This window comes from Nestor notabilis, unplaced genomic scaffold (assembly GCF_000696875.1).
Source record: "Nestor notabilis isolate BGI_N333 unplaced genomic scaffold, ASM69687v1 scaffold18332, whole genome shotgun sequence".
In the NCBI taxonomy this organism is placed as follows: Eukaryota; Metazoa; Chordata; class Aves; order Psittaciformes; family Psittacidae; genus Nestor; species Nestor notabilis.
Genome location: NW_009917185.1, coordinates 7,429 through 22,337, shown reverse-complemented (window position 1 = coordinate 22,337; position 14,909 = coordinate 7,429). Strand labels below are relative to the sequence as shown.

The following is a 14,909-nucleotide window of genomic DNA, read 5'->3' as shown; positions in this document are numbered from 1 at the left end:
CCTGCTGTAAGGTTATGTTGGCATGGGGTGATCTGATTAATATTTGTGTTTGGAAAATACAAGTGGTTTTATACCTTTTACTCACAAGTCTTAGGTGATTTCAAAAGATTTATTTAAAAAAACCCCAAAACAACAACAACTAAAAAAACCCAAAAAATGAAACAAAAAAACTAAACCAAATGAAAAAACAAACCCCAAACCAGAAGTGTGATATGACTTAGTACAAGAGAAAGCACTTACAGATATTTCTCTGTTAGCAAAGACATTACGCAACGTAGTAAAAGATGCAAGAGGTAACATCTGAGGGGAGAAGTAGCTAGTAAAATACACTGTTATGTATTCAGGATCCTTTGGCCTCACTGTCCTTAATCTATAGTTAATGAAACATAATAGTTTCGCTAGAGCACATTAGCATCCATAACTAACCACAGAACAGAAACACCATGCATGCTATGCAAAAATCTAGTCATGAGTAAAATAAAACTGTTCCTTTCTTTCTAGACTAATAAGCCATTTTGTTATGGGGCACCTTAGCTGAGCGAATAGCTACACTGAAACAGTGCCATTGGCTATTTCTAACCATGGCTGAACTACCCTGATCAGTAGGAAGTGAAGATCTCCCACATAATTTTTATTATAAGAGATACTTTATAATAACCTGAAAGCCATTCATTTTAAGGATAGGCTTGGAGATATGTATAGAATCTGATTGCATGAATGCAGTGTGGAAAATTCCTCAGTACTTGCCAACATTCTTAATGCCATTGCTTTTCTGTAATTCAAAATGTTGGTAAATTGGCTTCTTCAAAGTGTATGTGCTTTTCAGATTAATATAAATCTTTTCTAATTCTACATGACAGTATATAGCAATTTTGCCTAGACCAGGTTTAAACCAACTTAGTTGTATTTTACTTGTCACAAGATTTTTAGGGAGGGGTCGATTAAATTAATTCCTTCACAATAAATTTGATTCTAGTTTAACTCAATTTTTAATTCAGTTCATTTTATTGACCACACTGTTATTCTGAAGCTAGCAGGAGACAGAATCAAAATTCTTCCTACATGTGTGGAACTCCTTGCTACTCCACATTGTGAATACTAAAAGCTCAAGAAAGAATTAAGACAAATTCCTGAATGAAAAATTATTGAGGGCTATTCAGCATAAAACATCACATAAGGCTCAAGAAATACTTAATTTACTGATGAAGAGATGCTGAAAGAATATTCAGGAGAAAGATTACTATGTGTGTCATGTTCTCTCAGCATCTGTTGTTTGTTGCTGATAGAAACAGGACACAACGCTAGACAGCCCTTTAGTCTGAGACAACATGCTTGTTCTCATGTTGGCCCTTTCAAAAAGAATCTAAGGCAGAATTCCAAGATTACATATAACTTGAAAAGAAAATGAGCTTAAGGAAAACAATCTGGGAAAAACTGCTAACTTCACTCCTGTTATGTCAATCTCAACTTTTTGTGTAGGTTCTCGACTTTCCTTTATACTTTCAGACCTTATGTTTCATCAAAGGTATCTCCCATTGTAAAGACGTAGTGGTTGCTTACAAACTGATACACGCTTTTACTTCAGTATGGATTAGGATTTTTATTCAAAATATAACTGAATTTATAAACTGAATTTAAATTCATTTTCTATCAGATTAATGTAAGCAATGTCCCTCTGTATAATCCAATGAATAGGAATAATCATCTCATACAGGCTTAATCTGTAGCAGTGAACAGATACTCAAGTCTTACTTAAGTAGAAAAGACTGCACTTAGAGTGAAATGAGGCTGCAGCTCCAAGAAAAGCAGCACTGATCTCTTAACTCAGTCTCAAGTACAAGTATGAAGTAACTCACGATTTGTAGGTTTCAGCTAGTTTGAGGTAGGTTCAGGTGTAATTACGACAATCAAGAATTGTTTTCTGTAGCAACTTGAGACTTCATGCATTATTGCTGTGGCTGTGTCCTTAACATTGTTTCTGAGGAAATCTGAGAATGGTGCTTGCATCAGTCTAGCTCAGATGATTCACCACAGGAACTCTTCAATGTCCACTTGCACCACTAAGACCCTTTCTGCTCTCCTAACCTTCAAAAAGAATAGAATGCTGTAAAAGCTCATCTTGTGCTTACTGAATAAACAGTAAGATAGTATTATCTGAATTTGATTGGGCAAAACTTTTCTGTACCTCTAGGTATTTAACCCCTCTTAATTTACATTTGAGTCAGACTTACTAACAAATACATCACTGGTACTGATAAACAATTTCTCAAAGGCATCTAACTAATCATTAATCTTTTATACTGATAAACAGTGTGTTTCTGTTCTTACTGGCTGGTACTGAAGAAGTTCAAATTAGTACCTAAATAGTTTTCTAGCTCCCTAGGAAAAAATCTCTAACTGAAATTATTCAGACTTGGCATTTTATTCCAAACTGATGATATAACCATTTCCTGGAACGTAAACTTTCAACACAAACAGAACAAAAAATTTATCTAATCCAGATGTCCTTAGCAGAAGAAAAAAAAAAAATCTTAAAGCAATTACACAATCTGGAATCAGCTACGTATTTTATGAAGTATCTTAGAAGGCTTGGTGTTAGATCTGGGGTGACATGCCTGAAAGCATTCAGTTCTTGCTTTCATAAGTAAGTTAGGAAGATAAGTCACAGAAGCATTGTATTTCTAGAAGCACTTTTTCTCTCTTTACTTTAAAACATAAAAGGAGATGTGTTACTGTACTTAAAGACAGTGACTAATTTATTGAATATGTCAAATCTAAAGATGTTAACAAAAATCCAAATATGCAGACCAATAGTCTGTTCCCAAAGTCAAAAATAACAAAGCATTAGAAAAACTGTAGGTGACATCTTGAAACGTATTTTAGTTGTATTTGTTTGCAAGAGATTACTTTCACTTTGCCGTTTTCTAATTAGAGTCTTTTGCACTAACAAAACACAAACTTAAGAGGTTTAGTCATTTAAAAATATCCCTTTAGGTCTTGGTATAAACTGAAACAAGCATTTAAGCGTTACACAAAACTTTTAAAACATTGAGCCAAATTTAAATTATGTTGTACATGATGCTTTTTATTTTGCAGGAGGTAGAATTTAGAGTAGAATACACAGAGATGGTAACAGAGGCCCCATTTTTAGGAGAGATAACTCCATTGAGTTATCAGCCCAGAATCGCCTCATGTCTTGTAACAGAGATAAAACAAAGTACATCACAGTGCACAAGCTAAGTAGGCCGACTGTGTTGGTTTTTTTAACTTGCCATCTTGTCATATATTCCATGAAGTACTGGATTGTGTATGTTCTTAGCACATTAATTAGTCTGATTCATACACTTAAAAAAATAATTAAGAACCTCAAAATAAACACATGTCACTCCACCAACCATCAAAAAAGGAAAAGCCTTTCCAAGGAACCTCAGTAACCTGAAGGGCTGAGGGCTGAGTAGACTAAGTCTGTAAAATGTCCTCAGCTTTTTTATTTCTGTATTTTCCTTTTTTCTTTTAACAGGGGGTTAGGCAGCATGTTTTCAGAAAAAAAGTTACAAGCCCTTTAACTTGGAGCACAGTACGAATTATGCCAATTTACTTGAAAGAAAAATCTGTGCCGATCAATTTGAAGGGACTACAGCAGAAATACAACACACCGTAACCATCTTTTTCTTACAGGCCTCCTTCCACAGCAATGTCTATAGCAATTGCTGGAGAATCAGAATCTTTGCATGAAGACAGGAAAGGTGGAGAAAACTTAAAAGTAGTACATCTGGGCATAGCAGGTATAAAATAATGCTCTTAATTTCTCAATTCTTTTATACTGGCTTCATAGCTTCAAGAAGATGTACAAAATCTTAAAGGGATGCTTATAGTTGGCCCACAAAGGGACCTTCTTCGGTTATTTGTTGAGACACACTCTCCTAGATAACATCAGTGGAATTTCTCATTTTTACTTTTGTAACAGTTTATTTAATGGAAAGAAAGATCAGAAATTGGATTGATAGTCTACCTTCTTTTTAACATTTTAAATCTTACATTTTCTGTGTGACACATTACTTGATTGCTTTGGAATTGTATTTTCAGTGAGCATTTAATTTGGCCTTGATTTTCAACTTACGAATCATCGGGATATTTGTAACTTCTGAGTGGTAAAAGTTCTAAGTGTTGTTTAAAATTGAAGTAGTTACTCTGAAATTTAGACTATTATAAAAAAATACTATTAAACCACTTCATTACAAGTTGAAATTTGGTGGGGTCTTTTTGTGGGGTATTTTGTTTTCTGTGGTTTTTTACAAGCTTCAGATTCTTACATAGTTTATTAGTTTCCACTACACACAGCTTAAGTTGTATTAACCACAGTTACTTTTTCAGCCAGAAAACATCTAGCACACCATTCTACAATAATACTATGGGAAGCATGGTGATCTCTTTAATGTTGACAGTAGACAAATCTAGAACTACATCTTATACAAATATTTCTAACCCAATGGTACTCTCTGTTTTACTTGGACAGAAACATTATATTTTTATATTGTTTTAAAGGAATGCATATTTGTTAACATCCAGGGTATTTTTGCAGCACTTGATTTTTCAAAGGGTTTGTAGAAAACCAGTGTCAAACCCCAAATCCCTCTGGGAAATCTGACATTTGAGTCCAATCACAATTGCAGACCAAGTAATAATAAAGCTGGCTTTAGCAACAGTATAACAGTATCTGACTTGCACATGTTGCAGATGTCTCATCAAAGAGTGCCTCAGTCCCAGATGAACTTGGTGCATGCGGACATTCCAGAACATCAAGCTATGCAAGTCAGCAGTCAAAACTGTCAGGTAGTTGTTAACAATGTTGTTATGAGTTTTTGGGGTTTCTTTCACAGTTATAGACTGTAGAAAATAAGTATACTTTATGTGCTTTAAAAAAAGGTTGGAAGTTGAAAGGGTTTTCCTAGGCATTTCAGGTGTGAGGAGGATAACATTTTTTTCCTCTTAAAAGCACAAAGAATTATCTGTTAAGATGTGAGACAGCTTTTTCCCTTAGCTCCGTCCAATTAATGATACATCTGAATGGTATTTTTACCTCTTCCCTGTGTAAAAACAAGTAACATAGAAATGGAGATTAGCTCTAAAAGCTGAAGTGGAAGTAATGACACTAAGTCATTATATTTGTTTGGAAGCAAGAGTAAGAAAACAGCATGTGCTAGCATACAAGACACAAAGTGAATTGCCTAGCTGATGTACGCACATGCATTCCAAGGCTTTTGAAGTCTCTTTACAAGAAAAAACAAATTCTGCTTTCAAGATGGTAAAATGTAAGTAATGACCTTGGGTCTCAAGAACATGCCTAACCTAGCTCTCCTGTACTTTCCCAACAGGATACAGCACATGTCACTCTAGATCATCCAGTCTATCTGAACTCTCTCACAGAAGAAACACCTCAGAGGGTAGTACCTCAACAGGAATTGGAAGTATTCTGGAGCCATGTGAAGAGTCTGAGCCAAAAGTAACTAATATACATGCATCTGTTAAAGACGCACCATCAGAAAAAGTCTGCAGGTACACTTGACAACATTATGTAGCAGAAGTAAAATACAGTTTACTGTATCACTTCTAAGGGCTCTAAATAGATTTAATTTTGCAGACATCCTGTAAAGCAAGACTCTGTGGAGTCACAGCTGAAGAGGGTCGATGCTACCAGAGTGGATGCTGATGATATAGTCGAAAAAATACTCCAGAGTCAAGACTTCAGTTTAGACTCAAGCGCAGAAGGTACGGAGATGAATGAGGAAGCTTAAGGAAAATTGATGCACATTACAGGCCTCAGGAGAATCCACTCTCTTCATAGTCCCTGTTGCTTGTAGCCATAAGCACTGTGCATTTGGATCACTAGATTTTCTCCTTTATCCTGTCTCTCAGAAGTTGAAAAGACCGTTGCATGACTCAGGTAACTTTGGCAGAGAATTACTTTAAGCCCGAAAACAAAAAAGCAGGAGTAAATCTACAACAAAGGTAGTTCCTCCAACCTACAGCATGTGAAGTCTGGTTCTTCATTACTTAAAATATTTGCATCTAGGAGTATCAATTTACAAAACTGGTAAATTTAAAGTTATGTAGTTTCACTAAGGCAACATTAAAGGAAGCTAATATATGGTAATTCCCTTGCTTTTTAGAAGAAGGTTTAAGATTATTTGTGGGTCCCGGTGGAAGCACTTCTTTTGGAAGCCATCATTTACCTAACAGGTATGTAGCCTGAACAACTAGTCCATAAACAAAAATGCATCTTACACAGCAGTTGTTCTGTATATACAATCTTGATCCTTTTATCTTTCTATTCTGTATCATTTAAAAGCACAAAAAGAAATAATTGCCAGGATTTAAAACAAAGCACATAGATTAGTTCCAAAACAGAACTGATGTGCCAGCCATTAGAACTGTAACTTTCAGAGGTTCTCAAGAGTCTCAGTTCCAAAGTTTTCAGAGCTGAATAGTGTTTCAGTATGGACACAGGAAACAGGCACCAGTTTGACATCTTAGCTCTATAGACTTACTGTGTCACTCTCTGGAGCTGGAAGAAAGTCTTAAGTGGTTTTTTACACATCTGCCTTTACCCAACTTTTGTCATCCTGATAAGAAGCCCAATTTTCTTCACTTTAATTTCGCTGACAACTCCTTCTGTTTCTATATACTACACTATTCCTGATTCAAGGTCTTGTCCATCTTCCAACTACTTGTAGCCCTAAACTCTCTTCTTCAATAATCTGCTTCATATTATTTTCTTGTAGTTGTTTTAGGAGAGATGTTTTCCCTGAATCTTATTGTAGGACCATCACTGTTTTTTGTAATACATTTATCTGTTTATGTGTAAATATATGTAAAGACTGTTATCTGCATATGATACAACTGGGGTCAGAGGGGTAGCCAAAATGTAATATTTAAAGGAACTAAAGAGAGGTCCAAAATAACTTCTTCTCAGTAACATTATTTAGAATTCATTTTGACTGCAGTATAACACAAAACACTTTAGTGCATTAAAATCTAGGTTACTCGGTGGCATGGTAATTCTGTATATTTTCCACCCATTACATGTAGCTGTTCCGGTACTAGCTGTTCAGTTGGGGGGTTTTTTTAGGGGGGTGGTTGGTTGGGATATTTCAAACAGTAAATTTGTTGATGTGTGATTCTTGCTGTTTAGCTTCCAATTACATTGCAACTGAATTAACTTTTTCCAAACATTCTTTCAGAGCAGGATCTGGAGCGTATGAGCAGGTGGTGATAAAACGCTAGACTAGAATGACTAACAAGAGGAAAGCTTGGAGCTCTGGTGTTGATATTTGGTTTTGTTTGCTCTCTTGCAAGAGTTGTGAAAGCCAGAATGAACTCAATGTGGTCTTTTTTTGAAAGGTAATGGAATGTCTCTTGCTCACAAAGCTTCATCTTCTGTGGTATGAAGGCAATGTTTAGCTCTGTATACCTTGTGCAAGCACTTGGACTGTTTGTGTAAGCTTCACCTGATGGTAGTGGAATTGCTTGCTCTTTAAGTTATGTGAAACATTTTTGGAAGCATGATGAAATGAGTTAGATTTCAGTATTTCATACAAGAGATCATTTGTGGTGATACACTTTGTTCATAACTTCTTTTCTGAAGAAGATTCTGCAAGTTGGTCTTAATGAACCTGAAGAAATTAATTACTCAATTTGATCCTACCTGCCATTTTAGTCTTACAGAAGCTAATTACTCCTATCAAGTCAAAATTATTAAGTCAAAGTTCAAGCCTCCACAAGATATCACAGCTATGTTTTAACATAACAAAAACCTTAAGAGTACTGATCATAATTTCATTATAAGATTGAACTGCAGAGGTGAACTTCATATGCCTTTAAAAGGAAAAAAACAAAAACAAACAACCCCAACTGAAACATAATAGATCTAAAGGAGCCAGTGATCAGTTCTGTTAAGTGTAAATGAAGTCTAAAGGCTTTAATGCATGAAATGTGACATCTGTTTTCATGCAAGTGACAAAAGAAGTGGGATTTCACATTAAAATACTAAGGCACAGTAGTGTATTATCAAGAAAGCTGGCTTGATTGTTACGTCTGGAGTTCAAAAGCTGCTTCCACAGAAACTCACTTAAATAATGCATGAACCTTGAGATTCAATGGGATAGTACTGTTTACAAACCTAGTCAGTAGTTTACTACCACTTAGAATTTTTTATTGTAGCTTAATCCTTCACAGTTAGTGCTTTGCTTGTGTTTTGAATGTGCCTTGCTGGACTGGGGAGGTACAGGGAGATTAAACCATTTACTAAGCACTTCAAGCTTTAAAGCTAGGTAAACATCTATACTATTATCAAAATAACTTATTAAGAGAAGCACTTTATTGTAGACGCACTCTGAAAAAGTCTTACTGTGCAACAGATTTGTTGAACATTTCTTCCTTCTCTCTCTGTCCACTGTTACATTAAGGTCAATGTACTGTATTTAAATTTGCACAAATAATGATTTGCCTGACAGGCAAGAAGGATGAAAGCCCCCTTAAAATTTTCACTGAGGAGTATGAAAGATTATTTTTAAAGGCATGTGGTAGGTGATAGTTCTAATTCAGGCTTGGCGCTACTGTACTTAATTGTAAACTGCAAATTACCTTAATTTTGTTCTGATTACTTGTTTATCAGTAAGGCTTGGATTACATAAAAATACAAATAGCATGGCCGTTTCTGAAAGCCCTGAATGCTTCAAATTCTGCTGAGATGTTTGACAACCTTTTACTGAAGTATAAGTAGGCCATATTTAATAGGTTAAATTAAGAAAAGCAGGCTTTGTTTTCCATAAATCCATAGAAGAATTATTAAACTAATTTTTGTTGGGGGTGGGGGGTGGTGAAGGAAATTTCAGATTTTAATACCTGAGTACTGTTACTGAATATGATTAATATAAGCTACTTCTCAGTTATGGTACTGAAATACTTTTATTTCCTGTTGTTAATTATAATCTCTTTAGAGTGTTTTAATGGGCAAAAGAATTAATACAAATTAATATAAAGGTTATATTTTAGCTGCTGTTAATACAAGTGTGGTATTATCCATTTCTGTCCTCCACAGGAATTTTAAACAGAAACTATATAACTGCTAGTATACTATATATCTCCCAGAACATGATAGTTTCTTCTCCTGTTACATAATTAATTTGTACCAAAAAGAAATCCTACTGCAAGCCAAAAGGTGCATGATGTTTCAATACATTAGCTGCTTTCAGTACCATTGAACACTGCTACACTTGTTGGCAAATTTATTAAAACCAGTAGTAGTTTAGATGGTAGCTTACTTATGTTTACCAGGAAAAATAGGCATAGTTTGAAGAAAGCAGACTTGTAAAAAAACATTCATAGCTATTTATGCAACTCCTAAGGTAATTTCCATAGCCTAGATTTGTATTCTATGTTAAAAGACACAGCTAACTGCCATAGATTAGATATTTTGTTTACTGGAAACCAATTATTTTCTTGTCTGATCTTTTAAATAGGATGGAAGTTTACATGGAAATAAAGCTTTTAATAAACGTATATCCTAGTAATTTATTGTTCTGACTTTGAGCTACAACTCTTTATGAAGTGACTCTCTAATTGTGCATATTTTTAGTGGAATATAACCTTCATATTTAGATGTATCTTTTTTTTGTAAACTGCATTATAAGTATACTGGAGACTCTCATATAGAAACTGTTCAGGATGTATTGGTGGCCTTTTTTTTTCTGAATTTAAATGCAAATCTCTCTGACATTCAATAAACTCATGTCTTCAGCTTGGAGTCTGTTTCTTAATTCTTTTTTTTTTTTAATGAAAAAATTACAAACTTAACTGGAAGTTCGTGGCCTTCTGTTTCCCTACAGCTTTTCAACTTTGAAGCTTACTAAATTTCATCTCCAGTCCACAAAGTATTTAATGGCACTGTTACTAGTACATAGTTATTTATCTGTCTCCTGGAGAGGAAAAGTAATATGTCAGTCTTACACAAATGAAAAGTCAATTTTAAAGTGTGAGGCATAGTAGTAAGTTATTATTAAGCAGACTCCACATCTAGCATTTTGGGAAAGTGAGGGCACTCTCCATAGACTTTCCTCACGTTGCAAATGACAAAATCATTCCTCCTCACTCAAGTGTAAAGACTTGCATACGGTTTGTATAACTTCGTAAAATACCTTCTTATTTTTCTAACATACTTGTGGTACGTATTTTTCCTCAACAATGTATTCAAAATAACAGTCCTTTGGTAGTGCAGTAGGCACCTGTTCTTACATTAAAAAAATAATTAATAAATCTAGACTGGTGAGAACTGCAGCTAATTATAGTACAAACTATTTGGCACTTAGATCAGTAATCAATGCATTGTATAGTAAGGATTAAGAGAGTAACTGTACCATGTACAAGCAACTCCAGTCTCCGTTGTCTTTCAGTACAAAGAGGAAGGCAATGTTTCCAAGATTTCAGCAGAATATCCCAGAATTGCTTTTGTGGTTGTCTCTCCTCTGGTTTTATGAATCAACAGTAGCCTTATAGAATAAAAGGCAAATTTCATTAGCAAACAAATCCTCCACTTAAGGACCTCAGAGTGGAGGGTTCTCCAGAACACAAAGTATATATGTATATACATAGAATAATCATAGCTGCTAGTCATCTTACTGAATATCAGCACCTGCAAATATAATCACTAAGGGTTTTTTTTAAATGCTTTGCTTTTTCTACCTCCATGTTTTCAGACTGTTTTAGTGACATATATATTGTAAGGAAAATGTGTCATTTAGACACTCCTCTTATTTTAATCTGGAAGGAAAACATCTCATGAATGAAAATAAGGCCATGCACCGATAATTGCATACATATATATAACATCCCAAGGCAAAACCATTGCTGTGATGTAAGATCTTCCTTTACTACTACAGAAAAAAAAGCAGGAACATGAAGTAGCGAAACACTGAACACTTAAGTGGATATTGTAGACCTGACATGTGAAAACAACAAAGATTAGCATGGGAACAATTATTTTCTGTCATTCTTGAGGCAGAATCAGTAGCTCTGCCTTCTCCCCACCCAACTGCTCATTCTGACCTGCTCTCTTCTTCCCACTACAAGTTTCCATGACAGATTAGTTGACTCAATTCCCTACATGGCCTCACAGCATGATCTGCCAACAAGGGCAAAACACATCTTAATGTGCCTGTTAAGACTTCTGTTGGACAGGTTATTTTTATTTTGTTGCTTTCTTGTTAAAAGCTCGGAATCAGTACCTAACTGTTTGGAGGCTTGGTGTTTTTATGTGAAACCTCCAAGCAAATGCCAGCAAAGCTTTGCCTGACTTCAGAGTTGTACAAGTAAAAAGCTTCAACCACTAACCACTAAGAATTACATGAATTCCAGCTGTAACTGAATGATCCAAACCTCATTTATCAATAAAATGGTAACAAGTATGGAATAGAGCCCAACACCCTGGAAACCCATGGCTGGCAGGACTGAAACACGTAAGAAGTTTATTAGCTGAGATCTGTTTGAGAAATCTCTGATGGAGACAGACAATTAACTCCTCCAGCTCTCTCAATTAGGCTGCTGGAATTTATTTACTCAAATAAGGGGGGCAATATTTTTAGATTTTAATTATACCACTTCCTCACTTTATTAATTTAAAACACTAATCAGAAACAGTCTGTTCAGCTATTCTGACCTACTGACTTGCTCAATAAGCTATTAAGTTATATCCTTTACATTCAGGATACTGCACCAGTTTCTTGGTTTTGTGGGCTTTGGTTTGCCTTTTTTTTCGGGGGTGGGGAGAGGTTTTGTGGGTTTTCTTGTGGTGGTGTTTTTTATAATCAACTTAATTTGGATTTTACAGTTTTGAACAACCCAAGGTTGAACTGTTTTGCGAGGTGTGTGCCATCTCCTGGTCAGTTGTATTGTCACATGCACTCTAAAACATTTCTTCTTCATTACCTTCCTTTCAGCACACTGATTTAAGACATTAGAATTTGGCTTTAGTCAGTTTCAAACTGCAGGTTTAAGTGGGATACAACAGGTGCTGTGTTTATTCACAAATATGCATAATAGTTTAATCAAAAGACCAACCTGAGAACGAAGAGCTATACGCACAGTGAATCCTGTGAAAGGGTTTAACCACTCCCGAAAACACTGTCCAGTCCTCTAACCAAAATCTTACTTAACATTGATTTAAGCCAGTGGAAACCTGGTTAACTAGCACACAAAACAGCTTATTTCAGTAAAATTCAACAGTCTCAATTTAAATGCTTATATCCTAAATAATGCTCTTGTACATGCTATGTAATAGCTTCTTCAGTTTCAGTACACATATGTATACTACCAAACACTGAGAACACCAGGCCAAACATCTGTAGTTTGACTTCAAATTTTCCCCGAGAAAGGCAAAAGCAACAACCTTAAGGATTGGCCTTTGCAATAGCTATCATTAAAAACTAAACAAACAAGGGAAGAGGACCCACAAAGCCCTTAAAAACTGGATTACTGTTTAGGCCTCTTCACATCAGTCCATCAAATATTCACATAAACCATTTTTTAAGTGTAGCTACAAAGAGGGTACAATGTTTTGTGGAAAACCAAGCAGGTATCTGTATACAGTCTTCTCTGTTCACAAGGCAGTCCTGTAGTTAGATACTACCTGAACACAAAATTCAAAGCAAGTATCATTCCAAGTCTGATGGAAAAGGAAGATGATCTCTTTTTCTTATTCTGAAGTGATCATGCTATAAAGTACACTAAAGATAGAATGTTTCAAGAAGAAATGACACAGAAACAAGTCTTGTACAAAAATCTTCTAACTATAATAAACCATAAAGTGAACTGCAGAGATCTTCTCGTAACACACTAAAGCTACTCTCAAACAACTATGCTTATTAGTGTCTAAGAATATTTACTAGTTTTGAATTTTACATGTATTTTAACATACCAACTACGGCAAGTTCATATCACAATGTAAAATAAAAGTGAAACCATTCTAAATATTGTATTAAGGATGAATTTTAATTCTTAAAATACTAAACTTTAAGAGAAAAATCTTCCACAAAAGACAAAGCTTACAAAGTAAGCATTTTTTAGTCACTTAATGACAGAGCACTGCAAATCATTCTTTCTTTCCCTGATTCTCAACCTGTTATAGATTCTGTACCATTTCTCAATTCAGAGAATTACAGTTGCCTTTTCCCTTTATGTCTAATCTTTCACCTTTATCATGTCAAGGAAATCCAAAAACTGAGAAAGTAGAATGCAGTGCTCTTGCTTAAGAAACAGTCAGCCCTTACACAGAATTTTTTGTTTTCAGAAAGTTATGAAACTTGTTTCACAAACAAAATCAGTTCTGGTAATACTAGCTCATTCGAAGCTGCCAATGACATTGCAAAACATGCACAAAATGAGCACTTTCAATTAACCATCTCCTTACTCATAAGAAATACTCAGTTGAGATTTTAAAGTTATTCCTGAAAAAACTGGGGTATGCAAAGACACTTAAGAACTGCAGTGCTTTGCTTCCTGTATGAAAAAAGCCCATCTTGTGCATCCTTCAAAATTTCTGTCTTCCCAAGTCCATCATCTAACATGTGCTCACTGCACATTACACACACAATCCAGCTCTACTTAAGAAAAAGTCATCTTAGCCAAGCCAGTAAGCTCTACTATTTCTAATGTCTCTGCTTTTCATGTCTGTTGAATGTGTTAAGACTTTTTGGACAACAGCTGCATGAGGAAATACAAAGAATTCTTTTCCTTAAGTGCAAAGAGGCCAGGTTAGCATTTAGCATTCACAGTGACTGAGGCTTTTGGTTTTGTTTGGGTTTTTTTGTTTTGTTTTTTTATTTGTGGGTTGGTTTTTTTTTTTTATTTTTCTTGGGGGTGTTTTGTGGTATTTTTTTTTTTTTTTAAACAGATTACTCAAAGATACCAGGTTCAAATTAATTAAATTCAGCTTCTGGACAGTTACATGATGCAAGTTATTTCCCAAGGAGCAGTTACCAAGAAACTGGATAACACAATAGAGCTAAATCTACCTTTTATTCCTACCTTAGATCCAACATCATGGCACTCTACCGAAGTATTGAATTTACTGAACTTGAAATGTTTGCAGCATATCCCAATTTACTAGAACTATGTGGTTTCCATGAAGGCTGAGTATGTGCTCATCTTGAAAAATGCATGTAAAACTTCTATCCTATTAAGAAAAAGCTTGCTCTAAGCCTATGTCCAACTCATGATTCAGCACAACATAATTCTGTGTTATCAGCTATCTTTGGACCTAACAGGAAATTACCAAAAGCAATCTAGACACGACGGCTCAAAAACGGTAATAGAAAACAAGGCAAAATACTTGATTTTTTTCCTTCACAGGAATTAATTCTTTCATTTTAGCCCCGATACTCTATTTAGTTACTGTGATCTTGGCCAGAAGCACTCATCTTCACTAAATGAAAAAGGTGCTGATGGATGAATACTGGAGGGTGTAGAAAAGATTGTGGTTCTAGTTCGCATACAAAACACCATTTCACAGATCCTTAAAAAAAAAAAAAATCTTCATTATTTTAACAACCACATATGAGAAATTTGTGAACTAATTATCTTCCTGGTCAGTAATGAACATCACAGCAGAGCCATCACTGCTCAGTGTGACCTGGCCAGCAACAAGCTTACGTAACTTCTCAAAGGTACCACAAAGCCGATTCACTCTGGGAAAAGAAAAGATTGTTGCAAGAGGTATATAAACCACATTTCCACTGACAAATGATTCCATGCTTTTTTCAACAACCAGTTTTCCAAGATCTTCTGAAAAGCAGTTCACTGAAGGTTGGAATTGGGATTTTCTCTCAGAAGGATCATCATTATACTCCTCATGTTCT

The 14,909-nt window shown here is 35.2% G+C and overlaps 2 protein-coding genes across 2 annotated transcripts in view; one reads left to right on the top strand and one right to left on the bottom strand.

The window, feature by feature from the left end:
• FAM102B (family with sequence similarity 102, member B) overlaps positions 1-7,284 on the top strand; it is a 10,831-nt gene extending 3,547 nt beyond the window's left edge. The window contains exons 7-12 of the mRNA XM_010024973.1: positions 3,679-3,785; positions 4,738-4,833; positions 5,376-5,556; positions 5,642-5,769; positions 6,171-6,240; positions 7,242-7,284. Coding sequence (XP_010023275.1) covers positions 3,679-3,785; positions 4,738-4,833; positions 5,376-5,556; positions 5,642-5,769; positions 6,171-6,240; positions 7,242-7,284 — 625 coding nt within the window. The remainder of the gene's footprint in view (positions 1-3,678; positions 3,786-4,737; positions 4,834-5,375; positions 5,557-5,641; positions 5,770-6,170; positions 6,241-7,241) is intronic.
• A 7,339-nt stretch (positions 7,285-14,623) lies between these two features.
• Positions 14,624-14,909, bottom strand: part of HENMT1 (HEN1 methyltransferase homolog 1 (Arabidopsis)) — a 6,891-nt gene continuing 6,605 nt past the window's right edge. Inside the window, 1 exon segment of the mRNA XM_010024972.1 lies at positions 14,624-14,909. This exon segment is cut by the window's right edge and continues 29 nt beyond it. Coding sequence (XP_010023274.1) covers positions 14,624-14,909 — 286 coding nt within the window.